The sequence below is a fragment of the Balaenoptera acutorostrata genome, chromosome 3, assembly GCF_949987535.1.
Source record: "Balaenoptera acutorostrata chromosome 3, mBalAcu1.1, whole genome shotgun sequence".
Classification (NCBI taxonomy): Eukaryota; Metazoa; Chordata; class Mammalia; order Artiodactyla; family Balaenopteridae; genus Balaenoptera; species Balaenoptera acutorostrata.
Genome location: NC_080066.1, coordinates 174,298,362 through 174,317,585, shown reverse-complemented (window position 1 = coordinate 174,317,585; position 19,224 = coordinate 174,298,362). Strand labels below are relative to the sequence as shown.

At 51.2% G+C, this 19,224-nt stretch overlaps 1 protein-coding gene across 3 annotated transcripts in view; it reads left to right on the top strand.

Annotated features, from left to right (window-relative positions):
• The first annotated feature begins 13,746 nt into the window (after window positions 1-13,746).
• Window positions 13,747-19,224, top strand: part of CLMN (calmin) — a 127,781-nt gene continuing 122,303 nt past the window's right edge. For all 3 annotated transcript variants that reach the window (XM_057543936.1, XM_057543935.1, XM_057543934.1), the window contains exon 1: window positions 13,747-13,934. In XM_057543936.1, the coding sequence (XP_057399919.1) occupies window positions 13,853-13,934 (82 nt within the window). In that variant the 5' untranslated portion in view covers window positions 13,747-13,852. The remainder of the gene's footprint in view (window positions 13,935-19,224) is intronic.

Below are 19,224 nucleotides of genomic sequence, written 5' to 3'. Positions count from 1 at the left end.
CCAGAGCCATGGAGGGTAGGAAGTCAAGGAGGGACATTTGTAGGTCTTTCCCAGACTCAGCCGCCTAAGCCCGCTTTTGCACAGGCCTCCAGCTCCCAGCTGCAGGATGGAGGCTGCCCCATGTCATGGTCTGCAGCACAGCCTCGGCCGCAGACAGCACAGCCTCGGCCGCAGACAGCACAGCCTCGGCCGCAGACAGCACAGCCTCGGCCGGCAGACAGCACAGCCTCGGCCGCAGACAGCACAGCCTCGGCCGGCAGACAGCACAGCCTCGGCCGCAGACAGCACAGCCTCGGCCGCAGACAGCACAGCCTCGGCCGCAGACAGCACAGCCTCGGCCGCAGACAGCACAGCCTCGGCCGGCAGACAGCACAGCCTCGGCCGCAGACAGCACAGCCTCGGCCGCAGACAGCACAGCCTCGGCCGCAGACAGCACAGCCTCGGCCGCAGACAGCACAGCCTCGGCCGCAGACAGCACAGCCGGGCTCAAATCCCAGCTCCATCCCCTGCTCACTGTGAGGTCTTGCGGAAGGGACTTACTCACTCTGTACCTTAACTTCTTCCTTGGTGACATGGGGTGTCATAGTGTCACAGTGAGTTGCTGTTTGTTTGTTGTTGTTTTTTTTAATAGAATTGTTTTAAAAGGAGTTTTAGATTCACAGCAAAATTGAGTGGAAAGTACAGAGATTTCCCATATAACCTTTGCCTCCACACCTGCATAGATCCCCCGTTATCTGCAGCCCCCCTACCAAGTGGCCCATTCATTTCAGTCAATGAACCCATGCTGACACATCATCATCATCCAAAGCAGATACTTTATACTAGGATCTACTCTTTTTTTTTTAAAGGAATTCCTTCATTTTTATTATTTATTTATTTATTCATTTATTTTTGGCTGTGTTGGGTCTTCGTTTCTGTGCGAGGGCTTTCTCTAGTTGCGGCGAGTGGGGGCCACTCTTCATCGCGGTGCGCGGGCCTCTCACCATCGCAGCCTCTCTTGTTGCAGAGCACAAGCTCCAGACGCGCAGGCTCAGTAGTTGTGGCTCACGGGCCTAGTTGCTCCGTGGCATGTGGGATCTTCCCAGACCAGGGCTCGAACCCGTGTCCCCTGCATTGGCAGGCAGACTCTTAACCACTGCGCCACCAGGGAAGCCCTAGGATCTACTCTTGATGTTATACATTCCATGGGTTTGGACAAACGTACAATGACATGCATCCATCATCGTAATATCATACAGACTAGTTTCACTGTCCTAAAAATCCCCTGTTCTCCACCTATTTATCCCTCCCTGTCCCTAACCCCTGGCAACCACTGATCTTTTTACCATCCCCATAATTTTGCCTTTTCCAGACTGTCACATAGTTGGAATCCTACATTGTGTAGCCTTTTCAGATAGGTTTCTTTCACCTAGTAATGCATAAGTTTCCCCATGTCTTTTCGTGGCGTGATAGCTCATTTCTTTCTTAGTGCTGACTAATATTCCATCGTCTGGATGGACCACAGCTCATCCACTCACCATGGTGAGTTTTCAACAAAGTAACATGTAAACAGCATGGAGGGCGGTTCCTGGCACATAATAGGCACAGAGTGAGGACCACTTACTGTCCTTTGGGGCATCTGTCAAGTGCCCTACAGGGCAGAGTGGCCCTGAGGCATGCCTGACCCTCTTCTGAAAGCTGAACCTCGAGGGAAGGCAGGATCCGAGGTTCCTAGTGATCTCAGAGCTCCTGTCTAGCAAGTGGCACGGGCCCAGCTGGAGCTGTGGCCTGAGCACGCCTCTGAAGGTATGAGGCCTCGGGGCTCACAGGATCCTTGAACTTGGTTCACGCAGACAGGAAGGACCTGTGTGGTGTCGGTCAGCAAACGAATTTCTTGCACACTGATAATCTCACCAGTGAGAGAGCATTTGCGACAGCTCCACTGCTAATTAGCTAAAATCTTTGAGACCAATTCAACAAACCCTATTTGAGGCTTGCTGTTCTGTGGAGCACGATTCCAGATTATGTTACTTTGACGACCTGCCCCAGGGCGTAGGTTAGAGTTAACCAGCACACCTGTACTCCTCTGGCAGTTTATACCAAAGCTCAGCTCTAAAGATGGTCGCAGACCTGCCACAAAGGCTTATTATGGAATCGATCCCGGCAGCGTCCACCTGGGTCCTCTGCCTCTCCCCTCCGTCCTGTGTCTCAGGAACTGGCTCTTTCAACAACTAGTCTCTGCTGTAGAACAAAGTAAATCAGCTATATGTATACATATATCCCCATATCCACTCCCTCTTGCGTCTCCCTCCCACCCTCCCTATCCCACCCCTCTAGGTGGTCACAAAGCACCGAGCTGATCTCCCTGTGCTATGCAGCTGCTTCCCACTAGCTATCTATTTTACATTTGGTAGTGTATATATGTCCATGTCACTCTCTCACTTCATCCCAGCTTACCCATCCCCCTCCCCGTGTCCTCAAGTCCATTCTCTAGTAAGTCTGTGTCTTTATTCCTGTCTTGCCCCTAGGTTCATCAGAACCATTTTTTTTTTTTTTTTAGATTCCATATATATGTGTTAGCATACGGTATTTGTTTTTCTCTTTCTGACTGACTTCACTCTGTATGACAGACCCTAGGTCCATCCACCTCACTACAAATAACTCAATTTCGTTTCTCTTTATGGCTGAGTAATATTCCATTGTGTATATGCGCCACATCTTCTTTACCCATTCATCTGTCGATGGACACTTAGGTTGCTTCCATACAGCAGAAACTAACAAACACAACATTGTAAAGCAATTATACTCCACTAAAGATGTTTAAAAAAAAAGGGATGGAAGACTTAATGGCTCAAAGTGTTTAAGCTCAACCTTTAACCAATCATTGGCTAACCTTTAACCATTCATTGGCTAACCAACAAGCTATATTGATCCAGGGAGATCTCTAAGAAACAAGTCTTAAAAATGAAAACAAAAATGTTAATACATTGTGGCTAATAATGCAGGAAAAGAGAGCCCAAAGAGTTATTAGTTCAGTCAAGTCACTAAACAAATAAGCAAACAGCAACAAATGCCATCCTTGGGATCGGAATCCAGATTTGCAACATTATCTAAAATATCCAGTAATCAACAAAAGATTATGAGATGTGCACAGAAAGAGGAAAAGTGTGACCAGATATACAAGAAAATAACAGTCAATAGAAACCCTCTCTTACAGACTCCAGATGTTAGATTATCACAAAAACTTCAAAGCAGCTGTTATAATGATGTTCAGAAAACTAAAGTGAGTTAATGATACTACATTGTACATTTGAAAGTTGTTAAGAGAAAAAAACAAAAGTTCTCAGCAGAAGGAAAAAAATATGTAACCATGCATGGTGATGGATGTTAACTAAATTTTGTAGTCATCATTTTGCAATATATACATGTATCAAATCATTACATTGTATACCTAAAATCAATACAGTGTTATCTGTTAATTATATCTCAACCAAAAACAAATATTAAAAAATAAAGTTTAACGAAAAACAAATAAACAAACAAACAAAAACAACTAGTCTCATTCCCTGGGCAGGTTGCAAGCCTGGCTGGAAGCTGCCTGTGGAGGTGGGGAGGAGGGGGCTGGGAAAGCAGTAAGGAAGGATAGGGCGTGACAGAAAAGCCCTGGCCTCAATCAGGGATCCCAGGCTGCCCTAATTTGCTGTGTGGCCTTGGAAGCCTTTTCCCCTCTCGAGAATCAGGTTCACCTCTTCTCTGAACAAGCCACTGGGCTCCCTCTCACACTCCAACGGAGACAAGCTTGCTCACCTCCCACAGGGCATTGCCCAGGGAGCTGTAGGTCTGCCCCAGCGCCCTTTCATCTCAGGACCCCTCCTGGCTGGCCAGGAGAAGGCAGGTTCCTCCTTGCTCCTGTTGGCTGCCCTCCATCTGCTATCACCTGGAGGGCAGAACCCAGGTCCTCCAGCTCCAGCATCCATGAGGGCAAACTGCTCGAGCCCCAGTCCCCCAGCTCGGGGCCTCGCCCAGCAACGAACCCAGTCCCATGCAGACAGAGGAAGACGCCTCTTCCTTCAGGGGCATGCAGCCTCACTGAGGGCATCGCAGTTTGGGGAGCCTTGAGCCAAACTGGCCTACACTGAGTCCCCACATCACCTCTTCCTGGCAGGTGACCATGGACGGAGAGCTTCCCTGAGCCCCTTGTTCTCATCCATTTAATGGAAATATCGATACAGTCATCCTAGATTTCTCCTGGGGCTGGTCGGGTGTTGAACTGAGATTGTGAAGAGGCACGTGTTCGTGACAGTGAATGCCAGGGATCACTTGAGCCACGCAGATATTCAGAAGGGACGGAGTGGAAAGTTGCTCGGGTTGGGTGGGGACCCTTGAGCCGTTGAAGGAACCAAGGGCTAAGAAAGCAGAAGAGAGAAGGTGGGAGGGCAGCTGATGGGAGGAAGAGGATGAGCCAAGATGCAGAGGCTGACCTGAGAAGAGTGAGTTGGAGGGATACGTATGGTGCCCAGCCTCCCAGAGACGGTCCAGTCTGTCCTCTGCCACAGAAATGCCTCCATTTTCCCAGGACTTCCTCCCTCCCTCCCTCCCTCCCTCTTATGCCCCACCCCTTCCTCCTCCCTCCCTCCCTCTCTTCCTTATTTCCTTCTCTTCTTTTTACTTCCTTTTCCAAATATTTATTAGTATCCATCGTGTCCCAGCCACTGTGCTAGCCACGGTGACCACACACCAGCCCCTGCCTGTACAGAGTTACAGGGAAGTGGGAGAGGAAGGTCATGAACAACTCACTGTAAAATAGTCAATTACAGGGGGGTGAGCGTCACCGAGGGCAAGTTCAGGGAGTGTGAGAGTATATAACAGGGAAGCTGTTCTCTGTGTGGGGTGAGGGCAGGGCAGATTGTTTGGAAGATATGACCATGACTCCTCCCATCCAGAGGTGGAGTTTATTTCTTCACCTCTTGAATCTGAACTTGGCCATGTGACTTGCTTTCGCCAGTGAACATTAGCAAATGTGACACATGCAGAGACTTAAGAAGCTCTTGTGTGTTGAGGCGTGCCCTGTTTTGTGACCCTTGGAATCCTGAGATCATGATGTGACAAGCCCAAGCGAGCCTGCTGGAGAGGCCACATGGAGGAGGACTGAGGTGCTCCCAGCAACAGTGTGACAACTGCCACACACAGGAGGCCACCCTGGGGCAGCCAGCCCAGCCAAGGTGCCAGCTAACTGCAGATACATGAGTGAGCCCAGGGGAGACCAGCACTAGACTGACCCAAACTGGCAACTACAGAGTCATGGGCTCATTACTGATTGCTGCTTTAAGTCACCACATTTTCAGGTGGTTTTTTACACAGCCAGGACTGACTGATACAATAGGAAAAGGGTTTCCTAATGACAGAAGGTCTGGGCTAGATCTGAACAGGAATTAACCAGGGAAAGACTAAGAGAGGGTAGAGAATTCCAGGTAGAGCAAGAGCGTGTGTAAAAGTGTTTTGGCAGGAGGCAGAGCAGCACTTTTATTTTTGAACACTTTACTGAACATACACCCAGAAAATGCACAAGTTAGTGAACTATCACAGAGTGAATAAACACTTGTATAATCAGACCCACAAAAGAATCATAACACGACGAGCACCCCAGAGAACCCCCCATGCCCCTTTCCATCCACCACCTCTCTCCAAAGCTGCCCACTATCCTGACTTCTGTCATAGAAAGAAGTGTTTTTGAACTTATGAATTTTAAACTTCATAGATGGCTTCTGAACTTTTTTTTAAAAAAGTTGAAGTATGGTTGATTTATAATATCATGTTAGTTTCAGGTATACAGCATAGTGGTTCAGATTTTTGCAGATTACATTCCATTTTAGGTTATTATAAGATATTGGGTATAATTCTCTGTGCTATACAGTAAATCCTTGTTGCTTATCTATTTTATGTACAGTAGTTTGTATCTGTTAATCCCATACCCCTAATTTATCCCTCCCCACCTCCCTCTCCCCATTGGTAACCATGAGTTGGTTTTCTATGTCTGTGAGTCTGTTTCTGTTTGTATATACATTCATTTGTATTATTATTTTAATTCCACATATCAGTGATATCATACAGTATTGTCTTTCTCTGTTATTTCACTAAGCATAATATTCTCTAGGCCCAAGCATGTTACTGCAGATTTTTACTGGTGGACCCTGCAGTATGCCATCCTCTGTGTCTGGCTTTCTTTGCTCCACATTAGGGTTTTGAGACCCATCCTTGCTGTCTTTTCATTCTTGTTGGTGAATTCCGTCATTTATCCATCCTCCTTCTGATGAGCATTTGGGTTGTTTTGCTTATTAAGAATAACCCTGCTGTGAATACTGTTCAAACACATCTTTTGAAGAATATATACATGTACATGTCTTTTCGGTATAGACTAGCAATGCAATTGCTGGGTCGCGGGGTTCGCCTATAAAGCAAGTCTTTCAAGGAACTGAAGGAAACAGGTGGCTTGAACAGGGCGTGCATTAGGGGAGGGGTGAAACCCTGTAGAGTGGACTTGGGAAGGAGGCTGGTTTTCATGAAAAGTGCAATGGGAAGCCAGGGAGTGACATGCGATCTAAGATCGCTCTGGGGGCTTGTGGGGAATAGGTTGGGATGTGAGGTTGGGGACAGTCAGGGGGAGCAAGGAACCTAGCGGGTGGGGGGTAGAGGTTGTGTGAGGGGGAGATGCTGGTGGCCTGGACCAGGACGCCTGGGGAGGTGGACACAGGAGGCTGGTGTTCTGGTTATCTAGTGCCGCACACACAACTTAGTGGCTTAAAACAGCGATGCCCTTTCTCCCACAATTTTGGGGTTGATGGGGCTCTGCTGGGAGGTTCTCACTTGGGGTCTCTCCTGCGGTTACAGTCAGATGGTAGCCGGGGCTGGAGTCATCCAAGAGCACAACAGGGCTGAAGATGAGCTCCTGTTCAGCGGCTTTTGACTCCCGTGCCTGGTGCTTGGTGCCTGATGGCTGGAGCAGCTGGAGGCTGGTGAGGCCTCTTTCTTTCTCTCTCTTTCCTCCTCGCCGTCGCATGACTAGCTTGGCTTCCTCACAGCATGGCAGTTTCATATTAAATGGCAGCTCGCTCCCCCGCAGAGCAAGAGTTCTTTTTTTTTTTTAATATTTATTTGGCTGCGCTGGATCTTAGTTGTGGCACACGGGATCTTTGTTGAGGTGTGCGGGATCTTTAGTTGCGGCATGCGGGCTCTTAGTTGTGGCATGTGGGATCTGGTTCCCTGACCAGAGATTGAACCCGGGACCCTTACATTGGGAGTGCGGAGTCTTAACCGCTGGACCACCAGGGAAGTGCCCAGAGTAAGTGTTCTAAGAGGCCAGGACAGGAGCTGCAAGGTTTCTTATGACCCAGCCTCGGATGTCCCAGAACATTGCTTCCACCATATTCTCTTGGGCAAGCAAATCCATCCTAGGTTTCAGGACTTATATTACTGGTTTAGATAAAGGCTTTTGCCCTTACTCCCTAAGAATCGACCTGTTAAAATCCATTTCAACAGCATAAAACGTACATAATTTTCCAGCAGAACCACACTGAGGGTTCTTTACAACGAAATGCTGCCATTTGAGATGCTCAGGGATCAGAAGTAGAAATGCCTCCCAGCATTTCACACAAACACAAGAAACCTCCCTGCAGGGGACAATGGACACAGTTTTTCTGTTCCTGACCTAGTAGGAAAAACTTGCCCCCCAACCCCCACCCCGTGGTCTTGTTTACCTAAGGCTGAAGTCATTCCCCAGTGAATCTCCAACGTGAATTGCTCTGCTTAGTAACCTGGGCCAGTTCAAAAGAGTCTACAGCTGCAGCCATGGAGAAGAAAAATCAGACTTGGTTTCTGCACTACATCTGGGGTCAAGTCCTTTCTCTGCTAACCTACGACCTGTGTGACTTTGGGGACGTTACTGAATTTTTTTTTGTCCTTTGTTTCCTCATCAGTAAAACCAGAATGATAATCGTACCTCCTTCAAAGGGTTGTTGAGAGGAGTAAATGAGATAATGCAAGGCATTTTGTACAATCCTTGGCCAAGAGTGAATTTGCGGTGAAGGTTAGCTGCACAGCAGACAAGAGACGCACAATAAGTTTGTTGAAACTGATTTGCCTGTGCAGGGACTGTCGGCTCCAGAGGAGCTTGTCCAGGGATTTTTATCTGCACTAAGTTTTGGCTTTTAAACCACCCTTCCTGGAATTATCGTCAACAAAGTTTTCTGTTGTTTCCAAAATGTTAAATTCTATATATTTCCCCAAGGCGGTTGCAAGCACCTTATATAGGGTGTTTATTCTCCCTCACAGCATTCTGTCTCTCCCCACATGTTCACATGGCCAACATCTCACACTTTATGGGGGTAAAAAAGTTTTCATCATTTGCTTTACTGGAAAATGTACACTCCTTAAATAGTGTTCTAATGCCTGCAAAAAAAAAAAAAAAAAAAAATTAACAGCGCTGTCTCCAGGGAAGCATCCTTTGACTATTCAAACCTGGAAGAAATGAAGGGTTTTATTTGTGGAAATTGGGACATCCGGTGCTGTATACTTAGGGAAGCAAGATTTTTTTTTAAACCATCCATCAACACCTCCACACACCAAAAAGTAATAAAATCCCAGAGAATACATTAATATTTTACATTATGGGTAATCTCCCAAATTCAGGGGCAGTTTTTCTTCTGAGTGCAGTTCATTTTATGCCATAGAAATTATCTGAATCTTACTGAAGCATCTTTTCTCTATCTTTGATCTCACAGCAATTTTGCCAGGTAGCAACTCTGGGCCCCATTTTACAGATAAAACCCCTAAAGGCCCAGAGAGGTTAAAAACTTGCCCAAGGTCCCACAGCATGAGCCTCTACTATCTGCCCACTGTCCACTACACCACACGTCCTCCCTCTTTTTGCTTGGACCCGAATTCCTTCTGTTTCTCAGCATCTCTCTCTGCTACCAGCCTTGGCATCATTTCCCGCAGTATTCCTGGAAGTGAGTAGCAATCAATGGGGAAATTTTAGCAGGAAAAAAAGAGCAGACGGACAGACACTTGGCATTCCTAAGGCATAGAAGAGACCCTGACTCTTGAGGAGCCCAGGGCTCAAAGAGTTTTTAGAGTTACGGTTTGGTGAAGTTAAATACAATTTATTTATTCATATATGCAACTAAGTTTTAATGAGCACCTACTATGTGCCCAGCATGGAACTGGGCTCTGGTAAGACAGTGACGAATTAGGCAGCCCTGTTTGCACAGCATTCTTGAGAAATTTGCAGTAAAGTGGGCTTAAGAGACATGCACAAGTACAAGAACAGGTGCCACAAATCCCTTAGCCAGCCACCAGGTACTGTCAGTCCCACTCTCTGAATAGCCTGAGAATCCATCTCTGCAGCAGCTGCTCTGGTGTGGGCTGCCACCGTGTGGCACCTGTGCCACTGAGACCAACAGGGTCTCCCGAGCTCTGATCCCTTCCCACACTGCAACTCAAGGGACAATGTGACCCGTTTTCATCCTGCAAAGGCTCCTCTCTGCCCTTACAACAAAGTCCAAACTCCTGTGCTGGGACGTCTCCTCACAGGCAGATTCTCAGTCTTGTCCTCTGTTGGGTCCTCATGCAGGGCCAGGCCACAGGTGGGCATTCAACCAATGTTTGTTAAATGAATAAATGAGGCGGGGGAGGGGGGGAGGATGGTCTTTACCTTACAATGCAGCCTTATGACATCATAATGCAGACACCCTGCCCAGAAGGTGATCTTGGTCTATTTGAAGGATGATTATTGGTTTATCTAGCTAGGATTCATCACAACCTCTTAACTGGACTTAATATGAAACTCCTAACAGTTTCCCTATGCTGACAAGTGCTATGGCTTTAATGGAGCTATGATTTTTAAAATGTTATATAAACATGACAAGGCATAGGCATTTGGGATTGATGTGAGTGGGCAGTGAGGACTACAGGACAAAGTCTGGTTTTGCCTTACTCTGTGATTTTGGACAGGTTACTAAGCAGTTTTAAGCCTCATCTAAAAATGATCCCTGCCTAGCTGGCCTAACGAGGTCACTGTGAAGACCAGATTAGCTCTGGTTGAGAAAGGACTGTCCAAACCCTAAAGGGCTGTGCACACAAACGGGGCCATGACAGTGACCAGAGAAAACAGCTTCCCACTGTAGGATGTCGCCAACACACTCCTCCCCTGGAAGTGGTTGGGAGGGTCCACCAGGGTTATCTTTGTTGTTTGTCTTCTTTCCCAGTGGGGTTGTGGGTGTGGTGATGTAAACCATCTGTCCAGATGATCTGCGTGAAGTCATCAGTCTCCACTAGCAGAGACAGGAAGATCACTGCGCCAGATGTTTCAAAGTCCTTACGTGGGCAGGGATGTTGGGTTTGATGATCTCTGAGGTTCAGACCAGGGATTCTCTGCAATTCTTTTCCCTTCCCTTGGCAGAAGTCAGTTTTAAACAATGACAAGGATTCTAGCAGAATTGGGCAATTTCTAGAAAATCCGTTTCTGGAAACTCCCGGAAAGCCAAGCCTTCAGGCAGAGTACTTTTCCTTCTCCAAAATAAAAGTGCAAAAGAAAAATAGTACTGTTAATTCATGCAAGAGGGCAAACAACCAAATCCCCCTTGGAAGTCACACGGCCCTCTCTCCCAGACAGAACTCCAGACCCGGGAGGCTGCACAGGCCTGAGGAAGGAAGGGACATTTCACAGTGTGGTACTTGCCTGGTGCCCAGCAGCATGGGTTTTGCCCATTACCAATATGCACACATTTTTTGATCGCCTCCCCAGAAGTTTGCTTGGGCCCAGGACTTGGGGGGGGGTCAACTGTTCTTCATTTGGTCCCAGCTTTCTGAGTTCAGGCCAATAATTAGTCATTTATTCATCCATTCACTCAATATCGAGACCTGTCTCTGTGCCAGGCACTGTGCTAAGTGCTCAACTAGAGAAATTAATGAGACACAGCTCTTGGTCTCAAGTAGTTCACAGTTAATGGGAGGGGGGGTAACCATCAAGTAAGCATAATTGTACAGGAGTAATCTAGGTAAAGGTGAAGGGCAGGGAACAGGGAAGGGAAAGGGCATTTCAGAGGGAGGAGAATGAGTAAAAGCCTGGAGGTGACCAGGTGTGGCCATGACCTGCCGTACGTGGTCAAAAAGTGTAAAACCAGGATCGATGGCCAAGGAGGTGGCACAGGGACCAGTCGGGGAGGACCAGAGTCCGAAGACACTGAAGGGTAGAGCGCTGATATTGACACATTGGTTCAATGACTATTCAAGTACCTTGTAGTGGCCAGCCTCACGCTCAGGGCTGACTCAGGCTCCCATCCCACTTTAAAAACCACCTAAAACTCTTTCCATTCTGATACAACGAAAGAAGTGCTTTGGGCTGGTGATCCAACATCCGGTACACAGTTGGTGCTCCATCAATGGTGACCGTGGCCCCTCCCTGCCAGGGAGTTGTTGCCACCTGTGCAATGTTCCCCAAAGATGCAGCATTTCATTCACAGGAACAGACATCGTTGTATCATGAAAAATGGTCCATCCCTGCAGCTAACATCCACACCGCTTGTTTAAAGCCTTCTGTTCCCTGAGATCTTAAGGTCAAAGAAGGTTGATTCTCTTGGTTCTTTACTTGGAAAGGAATATGACTTTCCGCCCAACTTCAGCCCATAACAATTATGCAAAATAAATTGAATTGTAAAAACAGGAGATGGCTAGCCGATGGGGCAAAATTAGGTAAGGTTTGGCTACTAGCACCCTACTCTGCAGACACAGAAGCAGACCCTGCCCCCTGGAGTGTAAAATGACCATGCACTTTTAAATCAAATCAGGGAGAAGGCAGCACCAGCCTCAGCCTGGGGGCATGTGTTCAGACACCCGTGGGTCCCCATTGGCATCACGGGGCCTCCACTGTGCTCCCAGACCCGCAGATGAGGTGAGCTGGGGCAGGCTGGGAACTCCTGGAAAGGGCCTCCAGAGGTTAAAAGAGAACGTATTGGTTTTCTGCCTGATTGTAAAAATATGTGCTCGTGGTGGGAAACTTGGCAAATGGAGAACAAGGAGAAAGAAGAAAGCAAGCTAGAGCTCCGCACCCTGACAGCAGATTCCCGTTCGCCCTCTGGATAAACGCCCCCCACGGCAGAGGCAGTGCACGCGGGCAGCCCTGTCACTGGCTGTGCCACGGGGATGTCTCCACTGACCCCCTGCCCGAACTGCTGTCGCGGTGGTGGTTCCCTTCATCCTTCAGGCTCAGCTCCAAGGTCAGTCTTCAGAACTTCGCAGACCCCTCTCCCCATCCCAATTACTTATCCCAAGAGGATTTTTCCCTTGAACTCACTTCTGTTTGCAGTTGTCTGGTTTCTTTGTTTGTTGGCAGTCCACTGGTCCCAGGAATTTGCCTGAGGTAAGACTTCTTCAACTTAGGGCCATGCCTCAAAGGCACAGGGTCTGTCTATCAGCGGGGGCTCCCTAGTTATTTGTTAATTAGGAAGTAGGCCATCTGGGTTTCCAGTATTTCAGTACCACGAATATGGCAAGGATGAACACGGCCCATGTACATAAATGCTCACTGAGCCCTGCCCGTTTTTTCTCTCTTGGAATATCTCATATATAAGCCATTCTCCTCTCCTCTCTCTTTCTGTGTGTGTGTGTCGGTATGTGTTTTCTGGAAAGGGTCAGAGTACTGAGCTGGGGGCTGGGACCTCACGTCCCTAGCTCATTCTTCAGCCTTCGGCAAATTCCAGGACTCCAAAGCCTCCTTTTTTCTGTGTTTTAAAAACCAGTAAAGAACTCTGCCTAAGGTATGAGTTGTGAGCACCAAATAAGATAAGATCCTGGAACTCTCAAGACTCAAAAGAAACAGTGAAGAAACACACACACACACACACACACACACAAATACACCCCACTGGAAAGGCCCATACTCATTTTTCACTTTCAGTAAAGCCCCAGAGAGGGTCACTTGGAGATTCAGGGTCACTTCCAAGATTCACTTGGACTCCATGGGGTACCCTAGCTCCCGGGGTGTCAGCTGCTTCTCCCTCCTCCCCAGAATCTGGGGTCATCTCTGGACTGGATCCCCGGGGAAAAGATTCCCAATATCCAGACCCAGGAAAGAAGTCTTTCTCTCCACGAGTGCCCAATCTGGAGACAAACGAGCGAATCCCCCCAACATCATCTCCACACTCGTTGGCCCCCTACCCAGTCCCTCCCGATGCCGGTAGGTGTCCTGGGCGAGGATGGGCACGGCTTGGGGGACCCCCCCTCCGCAGGGTGCTGCCTCCCCCAGTTGTGCTGGGGCAGAGGACCTGGGGTAGAAGGGTGTGGGTGTCAGGTTCCTATCTGGGACGGGGCTGGGGTGGGAGGAGGAGCTGGGAGTAAGGGTGAGAGGGGGCGGGCCCCCCCGGGTACCGGGACCCGCGGGCTCACCCCGGGTTGCGTCACCCGGCCCACCGCCCCCTGAGACATCACAATCGGAGGGCCGGGACCCCGCACCTCATTACCAACCCGTCTGCAACCAAACAATCCAAGCAACAGACACCCCGGAAAAAAAAAAAAAAAGAAACCAGCCGGAGTCCAGCCTCCCTCGCCGCCCCTCCCCCTCGCCCCCCGGGGCCCCCGCCCCCGGATGGGGGAGTGAGCGCGAGCCAGGCGCCCCGCGCCCGTCCGCTGCCCGCCGCCCGCCCGCGGCGGGGGCGGCTCGACCGCGCGCCCGCCCCGCCCGCGCCCCGCCCGCGCCCGCGCTCCTCCGGCTCCGCGGCGCCCTCGCCGGGTGCGTGCCGCTTGCACGCCCGCCCGCCCGGCTCTCCGCGCCCGCCGCCCGCGCCCGGCCCCGGCGCCCCGGCCCTGCTGCCCGCGCTTCATGGCTGCGCACGAATGGGACTGGTTCCAGCGCGAGGAGCTCATCGGACAGATCAGCGACATCCGAGTCCAGAACCTTCAAGGTAACGCGCCGAGCCTCCCCGGAGAGGGGCGCGGATCGGGGGAGCCCGGGAGCCCCGGGAGCGGCTCCCCCCACCCCCACCGAGGAAGCCCCGGCCCGCGCCGCCCCCTGCCCCGTCCTGACCGGGTCCTGTCACTTACGGAGGGGAAGGGGGTAAAGACACCCTCCCCCAAACCCCGGCATTGCCGCCCCGGCCAAATGAACAGTGGCCCAGGGGGCGGGGAGGCACACGTGTGTGTGTGTGTGTGTGTGTGTGTGTGTGTGTCGGGGGGGAGCATCCCATTTGCTTACGGGGGGCGGGGGCGTCACGATTCCCCCTCCAGCCGCAGCTGCGAGTTTGGAGAAGTTTGTACTTGGGCCCTTGGGGGCGGCGGGCCAGGTCAGGGAGGGGAGGAGAAAGTGAGATTGCGTGTGTGCGTGCGTATGTGTGTGTGTGTGTGTGCGTGCGTGTGTGTGTGTGTGTGCGCGGCCCAGGTCAGGGAGGGGAGGAGAAAGTGAGATTGCGTGTGTGCGTGTGTATGTGCGTGTGTGTGTGCGTGTGTGTGTGTGCGCGCGCGCGCGCGCGCGGCCCAGGTCAGGGAGGGGAGGAGAAAGTGAGGTTGTGTGTGTGCGCGCGTGTGTGTGTGCGTGTGTGTGTGTGTGTGTGTCTGAGTTCGCACAATTCCTAAGTACCTCCGGGGCTAGGGGAACTGAATGGGGCGCGGCGCCTTGGGGTGGACGCGGGAGAAAGAGGTCAGAGGCACGGATCGGTGGGGTCAGGCGGCCTCTTTGTTCGGGGAGCTGCCCCTCCCCTGGCCCGGGGGTCACCGGGGCGGGGGTGGGAGGGTGGGGTAAGGGCGAGAGGCCCGCCCGCCGGCGCGGGACGCTGGGACCTGCGTCTGCCTTGAGACAAGGTGAAAGAGACTCTCGGGAGCCGGCAGGTCTGACAAGGGCTGGTGGTGGTAGGGGGTCTCCCGCCACAGATGAAACGAATTTATCTTCCAGAAGAGTTTGTTCATTGTGGAAACTTAGCACAAACATATTTAAAGGAAAAAATTCACCAACAATCACCCCATAACCCATGCACCCCCCCCCCCCCACACACACACGAAGAAAGCCGCTTTTCATGGAGGTGTACTTCCAGCCTCTCTCTTTTCATATGTGGACTTTGCAGAACTGGACAGAGTTCCACCTTCCGCCTCTCTTCACCTACATAGACCTGGACAGGGAAGTTTAGAAGCTTCCTCTGCCAGCTTGGGTTTCTAGAGATTGCAGGGTCAGGGGGCGGCTCAGAGAGAGCTGGGAGGCCTGGGCAGAGAGGGGGTGGGGCGGTGTTTCCCCCCCTCTCATCCCAAGCAGGTGCCCTGCCTTTACTGCTGGAGGGCAGAGAGCCCCAGCGGGCAGGGTGCAGTCTTGGGGGGTGACTAGGCAGTCAAGTTTAAACATTACACCTGATAAAATGTTTCCTGGGAGCCCACATGGCCTGCTCCACCCCTAGGCTGGGCAAGGACAGTGCAGGCAGAGGTGACCTGCAGTGGGGAGGAGGGGAGCCTAGTGCACTGGACACTGGAAACTGAGTTTGCTCTGGGCTCCCCTGATTTTTTCTGCTGTGATTTGTGTAAAGCAAGGAGGATTGAGCTGGAGATGCTGAAAATGATCTTTTTCGATAAGCCTCACGTCTGGGTCCTGTTGCCTGAGAACTGACATCCTATTTTGGGGGTGGGTGTTAGTATCTTTTGCTGAGATGGCATCTGGTTTGGGCTGTCAGGTTGTGTGTGTGTGTGTGTGTGTGTGTGTGTGTGTCTTAGGCAATCAGTGGGTGTTTATTAAGCACATACGAACCAATTCTTGGTGCAACAACTTCCTGCACTCCTCAACTCTCGGTAAAAAGGAGATCGACTTTTGTGAAGGGATGTTCAACAATATGAGCAGCTAGTTACACCTGGAACAGTGAGAGAAGGCTTCACTCAATGGGGACAATTTGAAATGGGTCTTGAGGGTTGGGTAGGAGTTCACTGAGTGGGCTCCTCTCTCTCAGCTCCCAGTGAACTGTCCTCACTTTTAGGCAATTGCCAATTGCAATTTGAACATCAACGGGCTTTGCCGTTTAAAAAAAATAAACTTTTAAACTTTATGTATATTAATGATTATGTACATGTATATAAAATATGCATTAATCTCAAGTACAAGCCCAACACATTTTTATGTATGGATACACCTGTGTAACCACTGCCTAGATCAAGATGTAGAAGTTTTCTAGTACCCCGGATGGATGCTTTGTCTCCCTTCCCACTCCCCCCCTCCAACAAAGCAGCTACTATTTTTATCTTTATTGCTGTAGTTTTGCCTCTAGAACTTCTTATAAAATTGAATAGCACAGTATATATACTCTTTTGAAATGGCCTTTTTTTGCTCCACATTATGTTGGTGCGATTCATCCACTTTCTTGCTTGTATCAGTAGCTCCTTTTTTAAGAGAGTTTTTATAAAACTACTGAGGCAGTTTTACATATTGTAAAATTCAACCTGTTTTAAGTTTATAATTCAATGATTTTTAGTAACTCTGCAGAGTTGTGCAAACATCCCAACAATGCAGTTGGGGAACACTTTCATTACCTGCTAACGGCCCCTAGTGCCCAGCATCTGTGTCAGTCTCGCTCCCAGCCCTAGATCCAGGCTGTCCATAGTTCCTTGTTTTCGCCGAGGACTCTTCCATCATATGGATGTACCACAGTTTGTTCATCTGTTCTTCGGTGAGGGATGTTTGGGTTGTTTGCAGCTGGGGGCTGTCCTCAGTGGATGGAGCTGTCAGTCCCGGCGGGCGCTGTGGAGTTGCTGCCCAGCGTCGCTGAGGAGGGGCTAGGAGAGGCGGTGGGCCAGGAATCTGTCTTGTCTCTCTCCATCTTTCCCTTGGCATCCCCGTCTCTTAAGGATGCTAAACAACCATTTTCTCTCCTTGTCTCTGTGGTGCTCAGGAAGTCCAGCCAAAGGGCTGGGTCCAGAAGGCAGCCCTCGCCATGCTTAGAACGTGTGCCCAAACCAGCTGGTGGGTGTTGGCCGGCCCTGGACGTGTCTGGGTGACATGTGGGCCATGGGCGGGGGCCTTGTTCATCTGAACTCGGCATGGGTGGTAGTTAGGAGTCCAGGCAGAAGGGTTGTTTTTCAAGCTCTGTGCTTCTTTCGCGAGCACAGGTAGAAGCAGTTGTCGTGGTGATGGGACGCTGGGTACAGGGGAATTTCACAAATCTGCCATCATAGGGACTGAGGCAGAGCCCCAGCCTCCATCAAGCTTTTGTCTGTGGCCCTGTAGAATTGTGGAATCCATGCAAATATGACTGTGCTGTCACCAGACCATCCCCCAGGTTGGGGGGAGCAGGGCAGAAAGCGTGGCCTCTCCCAGGAGGGCTGTGACAACTTGCTGTACCTGACACATGGGCACATGAAGTCCTCTTGATGTGCTCACTTCGATGGCTCATAGAAGTGTCTGTAAATGAAGGACTCCCTGGCAGGGAGCATGGATGGCCATCTGGGCGAAGCTGCCTGTGCCACCCTCACAGGGTCCTTCGCAAGGAAACGGGGGCGGCCCAGCTGTTGACCTTTTCGGAGGGGAGAATGTGGAATTGCGGGATGTGGACAGCCTCCGCCCGGTGGCCCCCACCTCCTTGGAGCCTCATGGGGTAGAGCTGAGGTTGGAGGCGGCGCTTCAGGCCTGTGCCTTAGTTCTCAGCCGGGCTGTGGGCGGCAGGGGCTCCGGTGCCCTTCCGATGAAAGGCTGCTTGGCTGCCCCCGTCTCCCTCTTTGACTTGGCCTGAGGGTCCAGCTGAATGCTCTACCAGCTCCGGGGTCCCCTGACTCTTGGTCCAAGGCAGGTGTCAGGCCAGGGTTTGGAAGATGCTCCCGTTTCTGTAGGGAGCCTCCACCACCCCCAAGATTCACAGTCCTTCTCTGCTGAGCTTAGCAAACATGTGCCAAGCATCTAGCATCGTGCAGACACCAGGGAATGCAGACTTGGTTCTTGTCCCTGCCTTGAAGGAGCGTGAAGCCATCACGGCACCCGGCCAGACCGGGGTTGGGATTTTCTGCTTCTGGCAGCACAGACGTCCGTTCAGTTCGGGACCGTCTCCTGTTGCTCTGGCGCCTGTTGGGTCTGATGCTGTGAACTTTGACCTCATTGTTCCGAGCGACTTGGCCAGAGTTGGAGGTGGATGGAGTTAGATTAGGCTGGGCACACATAAGGCTTTCCCACTGCACCTCTGGGGCAGCCAGCTAGGTAGGGGTGTCCGGCGCTGCCAGCTGGGCCCCGCCGGCTGGAGCCCCCTGAACAGCATCCCTCCCCCTCTGCCTCAGCGTCTCCCTCAGTCAGAAGTTCTTGGGAAGCGGTACCACCCAGGGTTAGCAAACAGAAACTGTGACTCAGGGCACTTGGAATTGACTGCCAAACAGAGGTAGTAACAGTGAACCCGACTTCCAGCAGCCTGCGTGCCAGGCACGGCGCAAACTGCTGTGTTTAATGCTTTCTGCAAGCCTTTGGAGAGGTAGAATGACTTGCCCAGGGTCATGGGCTTGTAAGTGGAGCTGGGCTTTGAACCTGGGGCAGACTAAGCCGCATTTCTCATCACACTGGCTGTGTAAATCTTGGGCAAAGGCTGCACGGGTGAAGGAGCTGGTAGCCTCAGGGTTGGGAGCTGGGAGGGCCTCTCAGAGTGGGGGCATTGGAACCAGCCCTTGAGGGCAGAGCAGAAACTTGACTGCATGAGTTCTGTGCTGCACAACCCGGTAGGCAGGAAGGTGGCTGGGATCTCCTGAAGGCAGGCTCGGGGGCAGGACTGTGCCTGCGTGCTCAAGATGGGCCCGTGCCTTGTTACCCACTTCCTCCTTTCCTTCCACCGGCCCAGGCCCAACCCAGGCCCTCCTCACGCCTGCCCAGACTCCGCAATGACCTCTTTATGGCTCCGGGCCTCGTGTCACCTCCTTCAAGCCACCCACCACCCAGCCACCAACACACGTCCCTGCTAATGCCTTCAGCGGGTCTCCATGGCCAACCTGCGGGCCCAGGGCAGCTCCTGTTCACCCAGCACTAATAGCATCATGCCCACGAATGCCGGCATGTAAGAAAGGTCAGGCTGCACTGGTTTACTGGGTCAAGTCCAAGCCCCTTGCCTGACGGGCGAGGCCCTCTGGGGTCTGGCTCGAGATGCCACACCAGCCTCCCCTCCCACTCCCCGCACCCAGTACCCTCCTCTCCCTGTCCTTAGATTCTTATCTCCAAACCTCTAGACCTCCTGTGCAGACAGCCACGGGATTAGGGATGTC